The sequence below is a fragment of the Coturnix japonica genome, chromosome 4, assembly GCF_054131305.1.
Source record: "Coturnix japonica strain WE chromosome 4, WE-NBRP24, whole genome shotgun sequence".
Lineage (NCBI taxonomy): Eukaryota > Metazoa > Chordata > Aves > Galliformes > Phasianidae > Coturnix > Coturnix japonica.
This window is the reverse complement of record NC_140666.1, coordinates 74611217-74626279: the sequence shown is the minus strand read 5'-3', so window position 1 is coordinate 74626279 and position 15063 is coordinate 74611217. Positions and strand designations below refer to the sequence as shown.

Here is a 15063-nt window from a genome sequence, read left to right as displayed (position 1 = left end):
TTTATTTTGCCTTGTGTGGTACCAGACCAGGAGCAATTGCAAATACATTTGTACCATATATTGTTACCGTGGGCATCACTCCACACCTCCAGGCTTATCTCCATGCTCCCCAGGGTGGCAATTTCCACGTGAGCCTTCGAGGCTCAGATCACATCTGCCCTTTACACGCGCGGGTGCTCACAGCTGCAGGGAAGAAAGTTGCTTCTCTGTGCTTGTTCTGTGTTTTTTTTTTTTATTCAAAACAACGATACACTTAAATGGTGGTCATTTATCATAGGTTATTGCCAGGTGAAGAATGCTTCCCATCCACATTTAAAGTCATCGGCATATATTTTCATTTTATTTAGAAAAAAAAAAAATTTACTTAAAAGCATTGTTTTCACACAGACAAGCCCATTCTCCCCACCCCAAAATGCCTGTACTTGGCTATGGCACCAGCATGATCTCCACACGTATTAGCTCAGCTAAAATAAAGCGAAAAAAAAAATACTTCAAATGTAACTGATTTTGATTGTAAGGCAGAGATGCTGAAGTGAGGACTGAAATACATCTATTTGTGTTTGAGGAGAATCTATCGGCATCGTGGAGGTTTTTGGAGATGCTTAGAAGTGCAGCTGAATACTGAGCTAAACTGCTGATGTTCAGGACACCCATTTTTTTACAGGGGAATTTATGACAAATAGACCATCTTCTAAAGCTTTTATAAAAAAGTCCCTTGCCTTCAAAGAGCCCTCTTCCTCCTTTGTACTTTTGAAGGGAAAATGATATAAAGCTCAGACAGAGACAACATCCATTTCCCATGAAGTTCTCACAGCATTTACTGGCAGCTGAAGTGTTTCATTACCTCAGAACTAAATCATCTCAACTAATGCCACAGCCGCTTCCCAAGACCAGACGATGTCCACTTGAATTTTTGTGGGCCACTTGTAGCCCCTTCTGATGCATCTCAGGGGGGTGCAGACACGTTCATGTGTGTGTAAGAGCACTTGGAGAGCGAAGCCCTTGTCGTCTTCCCCTCCTCTTCATCACCAACCTCTCTAATCACAGGCGGCTTCTGCTTAGTGCAGCAGGTGAAAGTGGCTAGAAAACCCATGCGGAAACGCTTGTTCATGAAGCAGTATATGATGGGGTTCACGCAGGCAGAAGTGTAGGACAGCAGGTGGATAAAGGAGATGGGAGCTCCCGAGAGATGCAGGTCTGCAGAGGCGGTGTCAAATGCGCGCCAGGCATTCACGCTGAAGATGGGAGTCCAACAAATGAAAAACAAAACCACTATTACCATCAGCATGCGGATGACAAGTTTCTTGGCCATCAGGTTGGCAGAAGAGCTGCTGCTTCTCACCCTGTCTATTTTGCTGTTGCTCATAGCAGACAGCTGTTGCAATGGCACTTTCCTTTTCCTTTTGGCTTTGTGCAGGTAGCACCCGTCTCCATCCTCGTATTTGGTGATGCTGGTACTTCCTTTTCTTTCTGTATGCATAAAGGAATGCTTAGATAGTTGGAAAAAAGGTCTCTGAACAGTGTTTCAAATTACAAAAGGAAGAATTGGATCTAAGCCTAAAGAAATAACATATCTCACAGCTGAGCAACTGCTTCAAACAAAGCACTGTCCCAGTTTTGCACCACTCCTGTATCAGCTGCTCTATGTCTACCGGCCTTTGGTATTTTCACATCATAATTGCACACAAACTGATGCAACAGAAAACACTATTTGCTCCAGGATTTGCTTAAGATAGTTTTCAAATCTGGATTTTACTGACAGAAAGGGTCCTAATCCACGGCAGGAAAAATATCTTGACATCTCTATAACAATTTTAGACTTAAAGCTTCCCACCTAAAATGACTGCGAACAAACCATAGGTGAAGAATTACTGGCAAGAGAATAATAGAATCACCTCAATCAACAAATAAATGCTCCTGATGGAAACAGATCATAACCATCGCTTTTACAAATAGGAAATTTTGCTTATAGTGGCCTCAAGATGACTGCTCACGTCTTCAACTCTAACTTAAAAAAGAAACTGAAATATGATGTTACCTCTTGAAGATCTTCTCTGGCTGGCATCAAATTTGATTCCTCTGTAGAGTTCCAATGAAATGAGGCCATATGCAACCATCATTATTATCCCAGGTATAAGAAAGAGTATGAGCAGCAGGAAGGTGTACCTAGAGAATCAATAGATGGACAGAGACTGGGGAATAGTGCAAACCTTGTTTTTTCTGTAACTTCCTGTGGCCTTGCAGAAGGACAGGAGCAGTTGTGGATCCTCCAAAGAGCCCCTGGTATTGGCTTCCAGTATTAAGCTGAGGTTTAGCTGGTGTGCGCTTCCTTCCCATGGAAGGATTAAGCAGCCACCATTGGGGTTCCTGTCCCTGGGGCTGTGCAGAGCCCCTGGGGCTGGCAGCTCCTTCTTTAAGGGGAGTGCTTTTTGCTTGGTTGCACATCGGTGTCTATTGCTCTCTTATGTAACGTTTGGAAGGTAGCTTCTCTAATGCGACTAAAAATGGGGAAATCACTCTGTTTAAACATTCAGGAGCCTACATCTCTGCTGCCCCTTTGGAACTTGGGTACAAACTCATCAACACATCTTAGAATCTGGAGTGATGCCTTGGAATCAGAAGTTTGACCTGTATCCTTCCTCCTCACCAGCACTCACGCTGACAGACTTCTGAGGCTACTGAAAGCATCAATATGACTTTAATGTGAGTGGTGCATACTTTAATCTTGTTCCCACTTCCAACTGACCTTCAGGAGCAAAAAAATACCAAATTAAAATCTTACATCTTCTCAGCACCAATTGAAGCATTTGATCATCATGCAAGGACACAATGTCAAAATAATATTGCTGCTTGATGGTGGTGCTATTTACTTAGCCTGTATGGAAGTGTATGACCTGGAGCTCTGCTCCTCTCCTCATTTCTCTTCCCCTCTTCCCTCAAATAACCAAAAAGGTCAAATTCTCAAGAAGGGCATTTTCAGTCTCTCCAAGTTTTCATATTCTACTTATCTCCTTAAGAGGACGTTCAGATGCAGATATTAAGAGGCAAGGTAGCACACAGCAGGGAGCTTGTGTGTGTTATTCTTAGATTAATGAAGTTTTCTCTGAAAATATTAAAGCTAGTGCTTAAATGAGTTAAAGCAGAAGTGTTATGACTTGATCAGTGGCAGATGCTTTCTTTACAGTAGGGGCTTAGCAGACCAGTGTGAGAATCACTGCCATGTTAGGTGTCTTTCCTATGACAAGAGGAAAGTTGTAAAAGAGTCAAAATGTAAGCAGCTTAAAAATAAGATTTCTATAAATAAGTCAGAGAAGTGAACATGTTTCCTGATGGTTAATGATTAGTTTTCAACCAGCTTAATGCTACCATGAAATCCTGTTTTCCACCAGATAATTACGCATTTGCTTAGAACTGGATAAGTCTTACCAAGACTGCTGAATGAAATCACTTGGCCAAAGGAGCCGACACATGTTGGCTGTGCTGTTGTTGTACTTGGTGAAAGGGACCAGCTTGCTGTAAATTGGGTATGGTGACATGATGGTAAAGGAAACACACCAGGTAGCAGCAATCACTTTCAAGGCGTGGGATTTTGTCTGCCAGACCCTGGACTGCAGAGGTTTGCAAATGGCACTGTACCGCTCCAAAGAGATGGCAACCAGGTTGAATGTAGACACACTTACTGAGATACCTGCATGTAGAAAACAAAGTAAAAGGTTATTCTCTTGTTTAAAATGCTTTGGTGCATTCAGATAATCTTCCTAACTTTCTATATAAACATAGAAAAAACACAAATACAGCAAGCTAGTCATAAATGAAATTATTCATAAATAAAGTACTGATTAAGTTAGTGAAGAGTGCAGGTCTCCATCGGCAGGTCTCCATGCCGATACTCCTGCCCATTCTCTAGTGCCAGAAGTCCAAGAGAAAAGATAATTTATTCAAACCATGTAATTCTGAAAACAGAAGGAAGGCACATTTCCTTTTGATTCTCCATTTTTCTACCATGGTCTGTGCACCAGAGTAATCGTGCTTCATTTCAAATCAGCATTTGAAACAGTGGAATTTTGCTAATACCCTTTTAACATAAAGTGCTGCAGTCTCTATTCTATTGTTTTAATTGTTAACTCGTCCTGCTAGATTGGTGATCTGATTTCATCATTCAACTGAATTAAGTATTTCTTTATATTTATTTAAATTAGATGGTAATGGAGTTAGTTAAAAAAGCAGGAGAACTGAAACCATTAATTCCTTAATTTCACCTGCTTGTATGTTATGAAATATAATGCGATGGTCTGTATTTCTGTCACTGAAGCATCTCGGTTTACCACTGCAGGATTATAGATATTTTTGCTTGATTTTACAACCATTTTTTTTCTTTCTGTGCATGAACTTTAATTTTTATGAATGCTCTGATGTCAGTCAAAATATAAAATACTGGTGTCTTTGTGTTACCCTTTGCTTTACACAAATCATCTTTAACTGAATATATCTTCTTACATCTTAAAGAGTAAGAGCATAGGTGATAGAATGGTAGTCAGTGCCTATTTATCTATAGAAGCCTCTTAACCTGAGGCTAAAGGGAAATACCCACGTTCTAATTCTTAAAATAAGACACTTTCGTACCTGAAATGTACAGGATCAGAAATACTTCACTGGATTTTTATAAGCTTACAAATTGTGAAATCAGAGAGAGACGTTGCTTGGGTAAATTTTTATGACATTTATGGCAGCAATTCATTATAACTGTTTAAACACAGCCTTTAGTTGTACTGGTTTTATCTACAAAAAGATGTTGATTTCCCATTCCCAGTTTAGGTGTGTACTTTCACATTACATCAAAGTTCTCAAGGCTGTAAGCTGGAGGGGCACAGTGCAGGCATTTTGAAATGCTTGGCTCAGCCTCCACTACCAAAAGGGGCACAGCATGGCATACAGAGCTGTGACACCCCAAAGTCAGTATGTAAGAGCCGTATGTGTACAGCCTGCATGTCGTGGTCTCCTGCTGACCTCAGATCTGACCTGATCTGTTCTTACAAAGCCCTTGCTCTTACATCTAGCTCTGCAAATAGAAGCTACTTCTGCTTCTGACTATTTTTGTCCTTTCGTGTACCACTGCTAACAAAAATCTGTGTAGTGAGGACTATACACACTGTCCTTTCTGATGGATGATCTGGACTCTGCTAATAGCTCTGTCAGGGATAGGTAAGCAAGTGTTATGTTCCAGGTTCCTCATTAAAGCTTATTTGTGCAAAACACTTCTCACCTCACCTTCACAGTAAAACACTTCTGTGTGCAGTTAAAATTAACTGAGTATCTCTGTGTTTTGCTGGATCAGGCTTAGGAAACCAGATCTATAAATATCTGCCCTACAGAGTTGTTTCTTGATGATTTTGGTAACTGTTCAATGGCAGATAGAAAAAATCAGGTCTTTAATGACCTTCTCACATATCCCACTAGTTAATATTCAAAACAAGAGTAAACTTCCAAGACTTACCCATGAAATAAGTGGCAGTTTTGCAAACAGTGCTTCCAAAAATGAAATCTTTCAGCAGGTTGGGAATAAGGGTGAATGGCATGCAGAAGAGACAGAGCATTAGGTCACTGACTGCCAGGGACAGCAGAAACGTGTTGGTGACCGTTCTCATCTGTTTGTTTCTTATCAGCACAGTGATGACCAGAATGTTCCCCAAAACACTGAGCAGAAATATCAAACAATACAGCAGAATCCGGATTATCTGGTGCAGATCTGAAAATAGTCACAAAGAGAAATCAGGTATGAAGTATACAGATCGCAGACTATGATATGATTCATCCTTTAATCAGAAGGTAAACCCTTTCAAAAGCCTGCCTGGTTTTAGTTTTGCTGAGGTTCATGCCTTTATACCAATCAATGGAAGTTCTAAAATTCTTAAATGTATTTTGATCTACTTGAATTGCATAACTTTAAGTCAGGACACATACAGTGAACTTCTGAAGAGCCAGACACAACTTCTGAATGGCATGTTCTGCTCAAACTACTTAACGTTCACTGCTCGTTCATCACAGAAATTCCTCCTTTAATATGAAAGCACAAAACGATCCAGCAATCAAAAACATTTTAATACAGCGATGATCATTTCAATTTCATAGTGTTATAGTTTCATACTTAATCTCTTTTACACATGATGTCAGATCACATAACTCCAGTGCTATGGATTTCCTCAGAGTTAAAATAGTGTTTCTCCATGTCCTTCTTAAAGCTGTTTACATTTTGTGCCCAATATTCCTACTGTCAGTTTTCCATTCTAACCCAATTTTGTTCCAGCTGGATGTTTATCTTGGAAAACCAGTACATGCTGAACTCTTTCCTGCCTGTTTCTCATCCTAACTTATCAGCAAGTAGTTGATTTTGCATTCCCCCACAGAAAAAGCCTTGTCTGGCTGTTTGTCTCTGTGTTTACTTTCAGCTAGGACTGCCTTAAAGATCTACTTTCTATACCTACCTTTAGAAGAATAAGGTGGATCGTCCACACAGTAAAAAGTCTCATTTTCCAAGAGGATATCACACAGCAAAGCAGTGATGTTGGTACTGTTCTCAAGGAAGCTAGCATCAACTATTTCCATCCTTCAGGATCCGCAGGTTAGCTGCTATGAAGAAGGCTGGTTTGTAACTATCTGCCCATTCTTTCAGTAAACAAATATCTTCTGAATGAAGTCTTCAAGAGGAATAAAAGAGAGGCAGAGGTGCAAGTAAGCTCTTTAACCATCCGTTAGGAGCACTCTGGTCAGGCTGAAAAAGATTTATGCCATACGAGGCAGTTTAGAAAAGCAGGGCAAGCATGCAGACACACATTCACACATATGCACACATGCACACATCCCCTCCTGTACTTTTTTAGATCCACCCTCTTCTGTTACTGGCCTACTGTTGGGATTATAAACAGACTAGAAAAAGATTACAGCGTTAACCCCTTGCAAGGTTGCTTCTGCTCACGTCTCTGCAATATTTCTCAGAGGGAGGTTGCTGTGCCACAGCCAATAAATCACAACCGGTGAGTGATGAGAGTGATAAATCCGTCTCTCAACCACCACCACTTAAAATGTCCAGAGGAACTAAATAGACAGGCACAGAAAGGAAAAATAACACCAAGATTTTGCATGCCTTACATGAAAGTGTTTTTTCCTTCACATTTTTCAGAACAAACTGAAGACTGGGTATGTAATTGTCTCAGGAAAACAAGAGCTGTTACATCTATCTCATTTAGCGATTCCTAACTTCATACTGAAGATTTTCATGTCCCTGATCCAAAGCTCAATAAGGCCACAGATTCCAGTGCTCCTGGATTGAGCTCTATGGACATACGCCATTAGAACTGTCGGCTAATATAAGCAGAAGCCTAGACATTTTTTCAGTGCAAGGGCTTCTATTTGACTTGTAAACTTGAGCTGATAAAATACTGCACTTTAGTCACGCATTAGTGCAAAATACAACAACCCTGACTGTTTAAAAGTAGCCCTTTCCTCTGAGTTCTGCCTTGTGAATATGTAAACACTATCCTCTCTGGTGTTCCACAATGTCCTGGACTATCAGCGTGGTAACAGTGGATTTAAGATCTCTTCTTAAATACACAGGACAATAATAGGCTCCTGATAGCAGGTTCCTAACCCCTTAAAGTTGATATACAATGACTGGAACTCCTGGATTTCTTTTCCACCCTCTCCAACCTTGGCTTACAGTGCCAAGGAAACATTCAGTCCAGTAGAATTCATTTCCAGCCTAAAAGGTATGTCACACTGGTAAGAAATTAATCCTACTATTATCTTTCTACTTGATGATTTCAAAACAATTATATAGAAGAAATAGAAGTTGAATTTTGTCTCCATTTTTGCAATAACTGACTGCTGAGCTTGAACTTCAAGTGCTGAACTCTCTGAAAAATCTTGTTGTCTTTTAGCTGCCTAACTCAGCTTTAATTCTTAATATATTTTAAGGAATAGGTTGATGGGTGCTAATAACCAACCACTCTCTTAAAAGACAAATTTGCCTATTTAATTAAACATAGATATATACATATAGTTTTCAGATTTAGTTTTGAATCATAGCTCAGGTTATTTTGAATAACAGTTCAGATCTATGTTGAATTATTCCAGGATTTCAAAGTATTATAATATCCCTTAGTGGCAGCTAAGACAGGCATTGATTTGGCGGTGGTAAACTGCAGGAAAAGTCCTGGATACTTTCTGAGAAGGACTTCTGGATTTCGAATGCTTTCTCACTCTTCAGAGACAGCAAGACGCAGAAAATCTACCTGAAGCTGCCAAAACTTCCAGCTAACAACTACTCTTTCCTTTGAAAATTACTTTCTATAGAAGAAAAATCAATAACAAAACCAACTCAGAGCAAATTTTGTAGCATATATTTGCCTTTCTAAGATGTGCCTTGCTTTTGATATCTGTATCCAAGTCATTTCATTTAAGTCTTTAAATTTGAGAGCAGTTATAAGGCAGCATTCAGTCAGAACGATTTTGAGCTCTCTCATTTTTTCGGTCTGAGACCTTTGCATGTCAACAGAAGTTATTATAATTATTTTCAATTATTATAATACTCTGACCTGCTGCAAACCACAGGCTGGGTAATTGTGTTTAGCAATTCCTTTACTGAATTAAATAACCTGTAATGGAGTTAGAGTCTTTCTGTAAGCAAGATGTCAAATTGTTATTCTGGGCTTATTTTTAATGTGGAAAAGATCTTTCTGGTTTCCTGGCACCTTCTATTAGATCTGTGTTAGAGAAATGATTGGATGTGTTTTCAGTTTCGTTTGTGTTGACTGGTATTAGCAGTATTTCCATCATTATTTCTAACCAGATGTATTGCTGCTTGGAGTTGGATTCTTCCTCAATTCATTTTTCATCTACAGTTTTTATACTGGTTATACCACTGTAATTTTTGGGTTAGTTGCTGTTGTTCCTATGATTTATGCATTGTTTATTCCTGTGCCTTGAGGAAGAAAAGTATATTAAATAGAAAGATTATTTTTTCTTTACGTTGTTAAAGTCTGAGACCGAAAGCTTAAAGTCTGCTGAGCTTCCGGATTTGCTGGACTACATTTCCAAGTGTCTTCTATGAAGACTCCAGGGAAGAACCAAAATGAGTTGTCACATTAGAGCAAATTAGCATTCTGAGCTGAATTCTCCATACCTGTCATGACTTTATCATGTCTGATGTACATGAAGTTAGTTATTCATTCCTTGTGTATGAGCTGTTTCACATCTTCCATGAGCACTGTGCCCCAGATCTAAACGTTTTCTAGTTCATGTACAGTTTTTCACAGATGGTAACATAGGAAGATAAACCAAGGATTTTAATGATGGCATATTGAATTTTTGTGCTTGTCTTTTTTTTCTTTCTCTGTTCCTTTCCTAATAATTCCTGTAATCCTATTTGCCATTTTTTATAACTACTGAGAATTGAACTGATGTTTACATGGAAGAATAATACTGTAACTACAGCAATCTCTTTCCTGCTTAGTGATAACTAGCTTAGAGCTCTACACTATTCATGAAGAATTATATTTGTTTTCTACATTGCAGTGATTTTTATTCTCTCTGCTTTACCGGAAAGAGCTTCCTGCACCTCTTCAAATTCAGCTTTTGCTTCTTCTCTTCTTGACTGATCTAACATCAGCAGAAAACTCTTTCATCTCACTCCTTTTTCCATTTTGTGGTACATTTATAAAAGTGTTGAATGTCTGAGGCAAGGCTTCCTATGGGGCTCCATTCATAATTCCTTTTCTTATCTACTTTTTATGTTGTTCCATGTTTCACTCTAAAACGATGGCCTCGTACTTGTCTATGATATTTCTTTACTACTGAAATACCTCTTACATGATTCTCCTGGTTCTTTCTGGCATCCAAATCCATGCCAGCTTTGATCCTTTAGCCTAGATTAGTATTTCAAGACTATTTGCAAACGCTGATTGCTGCATATGTGGAATTATCTAGGACTTGGGAAACTCCTGCTGGAGAAGCAATGAAGATACAAACCCAGAAGTGATACAGCAGCCCAGTAACATGGGTTATGCCCTTAGCACAGTGCAGACAGTGTTCTACATTAAAGAAACGAGACACAAAACCTGAAGCATTCATGAAAGATAGGACTGCCATTTAAAAACTCTGTAGTATAGACCAGATGTCCAGAGATTTGTATGTGTTATTGCAGTACCCACTGTGGATGCCAGGTTTACAATCTGGCTCTTCATCTCAAAGGTTTTCAGTGTAACTCTGTTTAAAAATTGGCATTATGTTTGCAGGAGGTCATATTTAATAATTTTACTATTTCCTTTAGAACTTCTGGATGAACACTATCCAGTCCTGGACTGAGCAGCATTCAGTATCTGCTGGATAAATTGCCAGACTAAATGACTAAGAATTTGCTGTGAACTGAACTCCCCATTTGGAGTCGATTTCTGCCTAAGACAAACTAAGATTAAATGTTTTTTGTTTTTCTAGGCATTTTTTGCATAGATTTACTCAAATGTACAGCCAACAATCTCAGTATCTGGACAGTTCTGAATTGCCTTTTTAACATAATTTCTCTCTAGTATATTTGACTAATTGCATGATGATCACTCTCTCACAGGCTGATCAGTATCATGTCAATGTCTCCCTACAAGCATTAAGATAAAGTAAAAAAGGAAACTGTTTTAATGAAATGCTCACTATAAATGTCATTTTATTATTTAGGAGAAACTAAAATTAAATAGTTACATTTATTTGATCACATTATTTGGTATGTTGGCAATTTTCGGCAAGAACTTCCTTAGAGTAGGCTGCCTTATTAACTACACTTACTTATGAATAAAATTGGCTTTGATAATTAAGATATAAAATAGGTATCACGGTAGCATAGAGAACCTCTGCGGGTAGTCTAGAGATATGTATACAGTGTATTCCCCAGTATCTGAAGAAGAGAAGGCCTGACTACTCTGATAACTAAAGGACCTTTTTTCTTATTTTAATTATATAATTTTTTCTGTTATGTCATATGGTGAACAAACTAGTTTAGTAGTCAAAACAGATCGTGTGCTCTGTCATCTCATGCTATGTGTGCAATGCTTTTCTTATCCAAAATCAAAAAACATCGATTTAAATTTCCCTCACAGTTCTTCTCCAAGGATAAGCATCTGTTCTTTTCATTTTTTTACCAAGGACTTTCACTTACTCTAAATAGAAAGTCTACTTGTAAAATTATGAATTTGGGAAAGCTTAGATTTTAGCTTCTGTCATATTTACAAACTGTTTGGGGTTTGTTACCAGATTTTCTTGTCTTGGTAAATGAAAGAAGACAAATGAATTAGAAGAAATATATATATGGAAAGTCAAGGTCTAGTTCAGTTCTCAGAGGAGTTATGCTGACATAAGGCCATTGATGATCTGACCTGGAGCCCCATTAGGCTTTCAGAGTAACTGCCATGAAGATCGGTTTATTTAATGCTCATCCAAACTTACCAATGTAAGGATGAAAGACGTGCGTCATGACACCTACCAGATAATGATGTAACTATTCTTGTCAGTACTAAACTCCTTAATAAATCTCAAAAGCAGAATAGACTGTTGAAAAAAAAACCCCTATGTGTAACAATCAAGAACTATAGTCTTTTCTATTTAATTCTCCAATGAAGTCCCATAATAGTCACCATTGTTCTACTGCTAGTAGACCTTAAAGAAGACTGAGGAGGGATCTAATTAGTGTTTATAAGTATCTAAAGGGAGGTCAGAGGCAAATGGATGAGGCAAGGCTCTTGGTGGTGCATAGTGATAGGAGTCATCAACCCTGGAGGTGTTCAAGGGACATTTAGATATTGTGTTGAGGGGCATGGTTGAACTATTGATAATAGGAAGACAGTTGGAATGGATGATCTTGTAGGTCTTTTGTTTAGCTTGGAGAAGAGAAGGCTCAGGGGAGATGTCACTTCACTCTACAACTTCCTGAAGGGAGGTTGTGATGAGGAGGAGCTTGGGCTCTTCTCCCAGGCAACAAACAGGACCTGAGGGAATGGCTGCAAGTTGTACCAGAAGAGGTTTAGACTAGACACAAGACAGAATTTTTTCTTTCAGAGAGTTGTCAAGGCTGGAATGGCTGCCCTGGGAGGTGGTGGAGTCGCCATCCTTGGCAGTGTTCAAGAGGTATCTGGATGAGAAGCATAGATCATGGTTTAGTGGTTTGCTGTAGCAACAGTAATGGGAGGACGGTTGGACTAGATGATCTTGTAGGTCCTCTCCAGCCTTATGATTCTATGATTTCAGCCCTTGTGATTCTATGATTCTATGAAAACCTGAACATGTGGAAGAACTTCATTATGGTAAGAGTGAAGGAGCACTAGAACAGGCTGCACAGAGAGGTTGTGGAGTCTCCTTCTGTGGAGACATTCAAGACCCATCTGGATGCCTACCCATGTAGGATCAATGATCTCTTGAGGTCCCCTCCACCCTCTGAAATTCTGGTTCTATGATTTTATGTCCCGACCCAAGTACACCACCTTGTATCTGGCCTCTCTAAAAATGTTAGGGGATGCATCTCTCGTTTAGAAGGCCTTTTTACTATTACTACTAGCTACAACATAGATCATCAATAAAAGCAATCTCCTTGAAAGAATCCAAGTAAAATTTTCCTCGAATAAAAACAAGTAATTATACAATGTTTAGAATTTTGCTATTTTTCCATTGTCATGATTTTCCATGGAAGGACTGGAAGGGTACTGAGGTCATGAGATAATGGACTGTGCTGCTCAAGTTCCAGGACTCCTGGGATGAAAGTAAGATTTTAAGTCAGACTTATGGCCATGTATTTTCCTGTACACAATTACATATTTTGTTGTTTGACTCTTGCTCTTATACTGTGATAATCTCCAGGCCTTTTTTTATTTATTAATTTTATATTGCTTCACTGAAACTCTGCTAGCTAGCAGTTTAGATTAATTATTGAACCAAGTAAGAATAGGTACAGGGAGACCTTCATGAAGGAAAACAACTTGCACAAGTTGAAGTTCTGCTACTGGTCTTAATTTGTGGAATTTTTATATTTATTTGCAAATTAGCCAATTATCTTTGCATTTTGGACTGCAGGCAGTTGTATTTTTTTTTTTTTTTTGAGAAACAGAGAATAGAGATGCCAAATACTTGGATTTGTTTCAACTATTACATTAAGCTTTCTTGGGAGCATTTGATAGTATTTCCATAGAGAGTCACTTCAAAATGTTATTCAAAAACTGAAAATAAATATCAGTTTCCAGAGTTCCACCACAGATGGGCTGTTACAAGATAAAATTATTGATCGTACCACGCTTTTTCTATATAATTCTTAAGAAAGCACACTCCGAGGAACAATTGCTTTAGCTAGTTTGGGCTATTTGCTTATGTTTATACAGTATTACACTGTGCAGGGAGTTAATGTGACAGAAAGCACGTAAGTTTTAAATTCATTTTCATTGTTCAGTCTTTGCTTACATTACAAAACTGTTTTAAAGCTGCTAAGGAGAACGTTCAACTCTCAGAAGAAGGAAGAAGCAAAACCCCGAGAACAAATTCTGCTCAGAATTCCCTACATTCACTTTTTGTTACAGCAAACCTCAATTAGTTTGGATGCTATGGTACTTCCCAGATATCCAAGGGCTTACAAATAGGGCAAATGTACTGGACAAAGATGGATCTTTGGGATGTAATCCTTGTATATGAAGAAGATACACTTAGTTGTTGTATGGTCAATTTTGCTTTTACAAACAGTTTGTGTTTCTGAAGGCATTATCTTACATATGCAATTTCATGCATACCAGTCTCATCCTTCCTGTAATCACCGTCACTGATAATAAGCATTCTTTGCACAAACAAAGCAGTGTAAAGCAGTCATAGTGTGAGCTGTGGCTACTGCATTGTTTCTTGGATACCTAATTTCTTCTCAGTATTTTCCCTTTATTCTGTAACATTTATTTTTTTAGTCTTGTGGGAAATGAAAAAAAAATGAGGAAGGAAAAGTATTTATGACAAAGGCATTAAAAAAGTCCAGTTACAATTAGTGTTTCATTTTAAAACCTCTTTTTCCTTAAGCTGCTTGAAGCAAGTAAAGCTTCTTTTAAATATGCAAGTAACACGCTCCCAGTTTCTATTCACACTCACTCTGGTTTTAAACCTGATGTGCATCTATTTGCTCAAACCACAACTGTACAGTGTTCTTACCTATTTAAATTTTGTTTGCAGTTCAGTGAAGAAAGCCAGAACCGTCAACTTCAATTTTATAGCTTGCAAACAGAGACCTCCTCAAAGTTTCACCTAATTCTTAGTAATTACTCATAAAAGGTGTTATTAGAAGTCAAATGGGAATGCTCTGGCAAAAGAAAGAGGAAAACATAATTTATTTTATTAAATACTAAAAATAGTTATTTCTCGCTGAAAAATCTCATTCACAAGACATTGTTTAGAGACTGCTGGAAATTTCAAATTGGATCATGTGAGAAATATTAAAATCAAATCTGAAAAACCAGAACATAATATACATTTCTGAATATACTTTGATTTTCTGTTTTAAGTAGGAATAAGCCATAGGTCATGTTTTTGTCATGGATGTGTTGTTTTAGTGCCCTTAAACACCATATAACAATGCCAGAGTAAAGTGTTTTTCTAAGCATCCACATGATTATGAAATATATACACTTATAGAGCAGGTTTGAGATGAGGTATATATATTTGGGATGTGTATACATATGTGTAAATACAAAAATTTTCTCCTCTAAATTACTTATCATATTTGCTCTGTAGGCTATTCTAAGTCTTTGTGCCATGCCTATTCTCACTGTAAACCTTTACAGACATACTTGCAGGAAAATATTAACTAAGTTTTGAAAGCATCTTCCTTAAATAGTTGGTGTCTTCTCCCTTTATTGTTTCTCTATGTGTCACATATGGGGGCAGAAAGACATCTCACTGATCTAAATCCTCTGAATGCTGCCTTTATTGTACATCTAATTTAACTTAAATGAAAAACTTCATGAGTGCTGAAAAACCCCAAGAAGGAATTTTTCTGCTACATTT

At 38.1% G+C, this 15063-nt stretch overlaps 1 protein-coding gene across 2 annotated transcripts; it reads right to left on the bottom strand.

The window, feature by feature from the left end:
• Positions 1-220: 220 nt before the first annotated feature.
• CCKAR (cholecystokinin A receptor) lies at positions 221-14359 on the bottom strand. Of its 2 annotated transcripts, XM_015862952.3 has the most exons (6): positions 14212-14359; positions 6483-6769; positions 5495-5746; positions 3427-3688; positions 2039-2166; positions 221-1470 (listed from the first exon to the last, which is right to left on the bottom strand). In XM_015862952.3, the coding sequence occupies exons 2-6, from the start codon at positions 6601-6603 to the stop codon at positions 947-949; spliced, it is 1287 nt and encodes a 428-aa protein (XP_015718438.2). In that variant the 5' UTR covers positions 6604-6769; positions 14212-14359; the 3' UTR covers positions 221-946. The 2 variants fall into 2 exon arrangements, with proteins under 2 accessions (XP_015718438.2, XP_085401731.1); XM_085545605.1 differs by lacking the exon at positions 14212-14359 and having other exon boundaries at positions 6483-6885.
• Between the last annotated feature and the right edge of the window lie 704 nt (positions 14360-15063).

Bases quoted from the DNA above. Each gene is read 5' to 3' on its own strand.
- CCKAR (XM_015862952.3), bottom strand. From the start codon at position 6,603: ATGGAAATAGTTGATGCTAGCTTCCTTGAGAACAGTACCAACATCACT. The intron at 5,747-6,482 runs GTAGGTATAGAA...GACTATTTTCAG, and splicing joins TCCACCTTATTCTTCTAAAG to ATCTGCACCAGATAATCCGG. The intron at 2,167-3,426 runs GTAAGACTTATC...TTGATTCTCTAG, and splicing joins GATTTCATTCAGCAGTCTTG to GTACACCTTCCTGCTGCTCA.